The following is a 7175-nucleotide window of genomic DNA, read 5'->3' on the forward strand; positions in this document are numbered from 1 at the left end:
AACGCTCGACGCTGGACAGGGTCGAAAAGGTTGCGGATAGGATTAATAGTTCAAAAACAGGCTCGATTGGATGCCAACATGGGCTTTCTTAGTGGGCCACGCAATTAAGGACCAACAGGGCTTCTTTAGTGGCCCAGCATGACTTAAATTTTTTTTAATAATTTAAATATTCAATTCTTACAATCCGATTAATTCTGAATATGACTGATCTAGTCCTATAAAAATTATTCACCGTCCACCTCGTTACCTAAGGAGCTTGCCCCACCTTTTATCATTGTATCGTACCTTCCAGAACTACTCAACTTTAACAAGTACTTAAAATACATATGCAATTTTTGTATTTATCTTCTTTTTTTTTTTTTTTGCTGAAACCAAATGAAGATAAGAAAAAAATAAAAATTTAATTATTTTATTAAATATTTCATTCCAAAAGTTATTCCTAGTCTAAAAGATCTTATATTCATATTATTAAATTGATATTTATGCACTCTTAGTATCCTCTTGAATTGGTCAATATTTTTTAAACAAAATTGAGTACTTTAATGTAATCAATATCTTTTTAGTGAAAAAGTTATTATGACATTAAAGAATTCAAATTTGTTCTAAATTTATATTGTTGTATTTTTATGATCTCTTAAATTTATTCATATATAGTTTTTTTAGATTGTAACTCTTTCATAGTTATTAATGACCCATGGACTAAAAAAGATAATTTGGTGTACGAAATTCTTACTAATATAAGATCTCAAGGAAAGATCTATTGTACTTAATCTTATCATGTTTTATAAAAAATTATTTTTGAAACTCAAATCTGTACCCTCTAAATCATACAATAGCAACCTTACTATTATGCTAAGACTTGAATTTTTTTTATTAATGACTCCTTGACTAAAAGTGTTTATTAGTTTTAAAGAGTTTTTAGTTCATGCCAAATGAATACAATCATACTTCTAGTGATCTCTTGAGTCTATCAATTTTTTTTTCCAAAATTTTGAACCTTTTAGACACGTCAATGAGTTTCGGCCCTACAAAAGTTATTCATAATTTTAAAGATATTGATTTTGTTTCAAATTTGCATCATTATACTCCTAATAATCCTTTGAATCCATTCATATTTTAAAAAAAATGAAGTCTTTTAGTTCATCAATAAGTTTTTACCAAACTCATTAAAATAAATTCAATATCTTTAAGGCATTAATGACTTTTTTTTAGTTAAAACTCATCTAGACTATTAAATACTTTGGGTATAATATCATTGATGACCCAAAGAGTTCCATTTTTTTTATAAAAAAACAAAAATGGTTTCAAGATATTATCAAAAAAATAATAATGTAAATTTGAAAGGAATTCAAACTCTTTCAGGTGATCGAATAATCTTGAATGGGTCATCAGTGACTTTTTGTTTAAAAAAATCATCGATGAATCTAAAAGACTTCAAATTTGAAAAACAAAAGATATGAATGGATTCAGGGATGATCCCTAGTACAATAATGTAAGTTAGAATAAATCTTAACTCTTTAATTAAAGTCATTGATAACTTTTTAATCAAAATTCATTAGTGGTTGAAAAGAGTTCAAAATCAAGGAAGTTGAGCATGATAAAACTCACGAGAGTGTTAAGAAAAGAATAACATAAGTTTAGGAGTGAATATGATGTATCTATGTCCGTCAACGATTATGTGCCCAAATTGATTAATGATTGATTTTTTTTTTTAACTCACAAGGATTTAGAATCAAGGAAGTTATGTACGATAAGACTTGGGAGAGTTTTAGGAATAAAATGGTTTAGATTGAGAGTGGATTTGATGCCCCCGGGACATAGCAGAGTTGGTTACGAGTTATGACGGAGCAGAAGAGGATAAGAGTTCGAATCTTGATGAAGCCGAGCAATATCCTCCTCCGTCGTAACCAATTACAGTTTCTCGATTTACCTTCTCACAGATGGTGATGGGATTGACCATGTAGGGTCGTTGGGGTAACATATTCCATCTTTTACAGAAGAGAGTGAATTTGATGTATTCAGGTACATTAATAATTTTTTATCAATATTTTATTAATGATTGTAAAAGTAAATCTACTATCTCAATGATCCCCTATAATCGACCTCACGGATATAGAGAGAAATTCATACATATACATAGATGTTAGATGCACGATGAGATCGATCCTAGATCATCACTTCTTGGAATCGATCCCTGATTATTATGTCAATAATATTATGCACCCATCATCTATGCTATGCCTTAGGAGCATTGTTCCTGAAAGTATAATGCGATAGTAAGATATAAGACGAACTCTGGTAGGGTTTGATGTGAATATGATGCATCTAGATCTATTAGTGGTTATATATCAAAACTCATTAATGTCATTTAAAGTTAATAAAAAATTAAAATACTCAAAATATTAAAAAAATATATTAATGAATTTGAAAGATTAGTGGGAGTGGATAAGGGCAAATTTAAAATAAATCTAGTTATTTAAGATTATTAATAACTTTTTAATTAAAATTTATTGATAACTCTAAAAGTTTTTAAAAAATTAAAAAATAAATAAACTTAGGGGTAATAAGAATGTACTATGTTCATTTGACACAAATTTTTTGAAATGTTTAAAGCAATCAAATATTTTAAACTAAGTGTTATGCCCAAAAAATTTCAAATTCAAATATATATATATATATATTAATAAAAATAATTAATAGTCCTAAAGAGTTGAATTTATTTTAAAAATATATATATAAACGAAACTAAAAGTGCTCGATATTGATCGAAAGTACTGGACAAATTAAAACATTTTTACTTTTTACCTTAATTTAATTCAAAAATTCAATTTAACGCTATGGACAACAAAAAAACATTTTAAAAGATATATTTTAAATCAAGATAATAGAAACTCGAGGAAACAAATTCCATTAATAGTAAATGTAAACAACTACCTATTTCCCGTCTACGACGACTACAAGGACCCAAAAAGGAGACCTGTGATCCCCATACCGACAACTAGGGGCACATGCGCACCGGCCATGGCGTTCTCCGCCGTGTGCTAGAACCACGGCCACGAGAAACTGGAATTGGAGCCGGCAACGGGAGCCTCCTCGGCGGGGAGGACGTAGGTCCGGCAGAGTGGGCACGTTGCGTGCTGGTAGTCGAGCCACGTTTCCAGGCAGGCTCTGTGGAAGAAGTGACCGCAGGGAAGTGTGTTCACCATCGAGTCCGGTTCGAAGCGGGCGAGACAGACCCGGCAGTCGGATGCCCTCTCCGACGCCGCCGCCGCCGCCGCAGCCCGCCTCCGACCCAGGGCCAAGCCGAATCGGATCGGCCTGCAGCGGCTACGAAACCGGTCCGTCAGACTGTGCGGCTCGCGACCCTCGCCGGCGTCTTGCTCCGATAACGGCGAGGTCGGCGCACCGAGGCGGAGGAGGGAGCGGAGGAGCTGCTTGAGGATGGAGATAGTGAGGGCGGTGTTGACGAGCACGAGAGTGAGCACGCTATCCGATGGGGTCGGCAGGCTGGAGAGCCCCATGGCCGTCGGACTGGGAGATCAGACGGTCGTGATTCCACCCTTGGAGCTTTCAGATCAAAGCTTTGGATGCGCCGGGAGTTAATCAGATGCTTCAAAGGAACTGAGATTTTTAGCTCGAAGTTTGGATTCATACCGACAAAGGTTACAGATAGATCGATCGCAAAAATATACAGATAGATGAACTCATTTCCTTAGCTCAGAATATACAGACAGATCGATCGATCGCAAAAATTGCAGAAAGATAGGAATGAATGGGATCAATACTCGGAAAACAGAGAGCATTCGGAAGCGATCAAGAGAACCGAAAAACGGAATCCAACTCCAAAATTTTCAAAGCAAAGAAACCCAGATTTTTCAGAAACAAAAAGATGAACAACGATCGAACTCCTCGAAGCCGAGCATTGAATCGACGACGCAGATTCGGGGAAAAAGCACAAAATCAACAACAAGAACAGATCTGAAGCACTCACTCTTGGCGACTTGCTTATCTGTTCTCCTCCTGTCCGGAAGACGCCAGCTCGAGGCAAAGTTAGGGCAGCCCAAGTGAGAACGGAGGCGAGCGGAGTAGCCGGAAAACTACGAAGAGAACTAGGGGTTCATTTATAGATGGTAAAAAGCGGTACGCTTACCGCTCCCCTTTTTTACGTCAGTTGCTGAGCTTCCGGACTTGCGAACTTGTCGTTGTCTTAAACTCACCTCCGGTCTGCCCAACTTTTACATTCTACCACTGCATGACCGGGTTCCACCGGAAGGTCCAACCGCAACGCCGGTGCGTTGGGGTAAATGACAACTACCAAATGCTGTTAACTCAAAATTAAACTAATTAATCATATTTTAGCATAGCAGCCTCTAGAATTTTCCATGAGTGACACGTGTCGCCCCGAAAGAACAAAGCCTGTCTACTGTCAGCGCTACTGAGACGGCTTTAGCCGATGGAGCCCGCCCCAACTGCATGCATTCTACGTGTGGCTTCATGCAGGGAGCTAGCTTAATATTCTTAATGGGACTGACACGTGGGCTCTGCTCATCCCTCCATATGTCGTGTTTCCATTCGATGTGAACCTCTTCGATTTGGTAAGATCGATTTGTATTCATGTGGAAATGTTCCCTTTAAAAGATTCTCAAAATAGCATTATATTAAGTCATAGTTGGAAGAGTATCTCGGCAACTTATTATTAGAGGTAATCGAATGAAATCCAATCGAACGGTAAAAGATTCCCTACGTTCTAATTTGGTTTGATTTGAATTTTAATTTTTTAAAAATAATTTATTTAAAAATTAAATAAATTTAATTAATTTTAATTAGTATAATTGATGTGATATTTAGGGATATAGATAACGAATATGATCATGAACTTTTTAACGAATACGTTCATAAGTCTCTAAATGAATATGTTCATGAGTTCATGAACTAAATTCTGTTAAGTTCGACTCGATAATATTTTTAAATTTAAAGTCAAGTTGAATTCTTCAATTCGTTAACTTAATCAAACATTTTTAATTGAGATGTGAATAGTTCACGATTATCTTTGCAATTAATATCAAACAAAATGTTGAGCAGGAATCAAAGATATATAGAATATATTTTAACAAAAGTTAATTCAATTAAATATGTAATTCTCTTATGATTTTTTAAATCCTCTTCTTATTTTTTATTTTATTCATCAAATAAATTCAAAAATAAGAATGATTCTTCGTCCAACAATCAACATCTTAATTTTTGTTTCATTCCATCAAAAAAAATTCGAATTATGAATATCGTCTTGCCGCTGTACCATGCAAGGTTAGTTCTCTTATGATATGTTTTTTTTCCCTTATGATTTTTAAAAGAGGTGATCGATTCTATAGATCGGTAAATCAAAAAAATATGGACGATGCATCGCTCCCTAACTTATATTTTAAGATTATTTTTTATCAGAAAATTAATATACAGATTATATTGTAGTTAAAAATTAATTTATGAATATCTTATCACCGTGATTGGAATCTTACAGTAAAAAGATGAAATTTTTCAATGATCTCATTGGATCGATTTTATGATCTAAAAGAAAATAAATTATAATTAATTATTACGATTAAGATATTATCCACGGTAACAAATCTATCTCATAGTTATTAATTCAATTATATCTCGAGAATAAATAGATTGATATTTCTTCAATAAAAAATAGAATCTATCATTCAACAATTTTACATCATCAATTTTATGATTATTTATAAAAAAATAAATTAAAAAATTATAATTAATTATAATAAAGGAAGATAGCTTTGTCAAGATTTAATTAATTTGTGACGAGACAACTGGATTCGTATTTCACATGCTTGGTCCGATTCGTGCATGAAATCCCCCTCTTTTACGGCTGCGCAGCGGCGTGGCGACAGTTTACTGTCGCCACGTGACGGTCACATGGTCACGAGGTGGACCTCGTGATTCGATTGGGGGGCCGAGTCACGGGCCCTCACGCGACAGTTTGTCCGTGTCTCGGGGAGCACATCAGAACATTCCAGATACAGCAAATTTATTAGTGGTAAAAAAAGAGAATTTAAAAAAAAATCAACAAATCATAAACCAATAATAATTATATGATAAATTCGTAAAGGACGTATTTAAAATTTGAGAATGTCCAATAGATTCATCTAATTTTTTATTTCAAAAGTACATTTATTCTTATTTTATCTTTGAGAGATTTTTTTCTTTTCTCTCTCCTTTTACAGGTAATATTTTTTCTTTTTTTTCCTTTTCTCTATTTTATATGTAATATTTTTTTTCTTCTTTCTTTTCTTTTAAATTAAATTAAAATTTAATTTAAATTTTAATTGACAAGATAATCTTTTAAATTTATTTATTATTATTTTTAATTTTAATTTTAAAACTTTATAAAATTTTAAAAAATATAAAAAGGTTAAAAAATATTTTAAAAATATTTTTTTAATATCTTCTATTTTTTAATATCTAATTATAACAAAATAAAATAAAAATAATAATGAGAGGTGATTTTAATAATAAAATTAAAAAATTATATTGCTGCTAATTTAATTTATAAAACCAATATCACATCTTAAATATAACATCACTATGCTACTGATTTATGAAGACCAACACCATAGTATTGGTTCTGATCACACACTGCTATGTTGATTTTGAAAACCAACACCACTGTAATGTTGGTCTTCGAAAATCATCATCATAGTGTTCTAAAAATTTTAAATTATTTTTAGTATTGCTAAGAGGGCTTTAAAATAATAAACGATGGCTTATTTGGACTCAAGTTCCCTAATAAACCCACAAGAATTGGAAATGGATCCGATCGAAACTCTTTAGGTCCATTAATAAATTTTAACCAAAATACATTGATGGACTTAGACGACTTGGATTTATGAAATTTTATAATGAGATGGAAGTGTGGAGTGTGTAGAAGATAGACATGATGAGAAATCTTGGTCTTGAGTCTTCTACATGAAGTTATAAGCTCGTGTCAATTGATACAAAGTCTGAAACTTTCTAAACTTTTTGAGTAATGTTGAGAATTTTTTATGATGACAATAGATGACACCCTTGGACTCCCGGACACTACAGAAACCTACAAGAGTTGGAATGGATTTAATCAGAGCTCTCTAGGTCTATTAAGATTTTAGTCGAAACCCATTGATGGA

The 7175-nt window shown here is 33.0% G+C and overlaps 1 protein-coding gene across 1 annotated transcript; it reads right to left on the bottom strand.

Annotated features, from left to right (window-relative positions):
* Positions 1 to 2900: 2900 nt before the first annotated feature.
* LOC141848353 (putative E3 ubiquitin-protein ligase XERICO) lies at positions 2901 to 4081 on the bottom strand. The gene is made up of 2 exons (XM_074736385.1): positions 3992 to 4081; positions 2901 to 3610 (listed from the first exon to the last, which is right to left on the bottom strand). Exon 2 carries the CDS (start codon positions 3519 to 3521, stop codon positions 3042 to 3044), a length of 480 nt encoding a protein of 159 aa, XP_074592486.1. The 5' UTR covers positions 3522 to 3610; positions 3992 to 4081; the 3' UTR covers positions 2901 to 3041.
* Positions 4082 to 7175: the final 3094 nt, after the last annotated feature.

Source organism: Curcuma longa, chromosome 1 (assembly GCF_044706935.1).
Source record: "Curcuma longa cultivar G26 ecotype Majalengka, Jawa Barat chromosome 1, ITB_CL_G26_1.1, whole genome shotgun sequence".
NCBI lineage: Eukaryota > Viridiplantae > Streptophyta > Magnoliopsida > Zingiberales > Zingiberaceae > Curcuma > Curcuma longa.

Bases quoted from the DNA above. Each gene is read 5' to 3' on its own strand.
- LOC141848353 (XM_074736385.1), bottom strand. From the start codon at position 3,521: ATGGGGCTCTCCAGCCTGCCGACCCCATCGGATAGCGTGCTCACTCTC.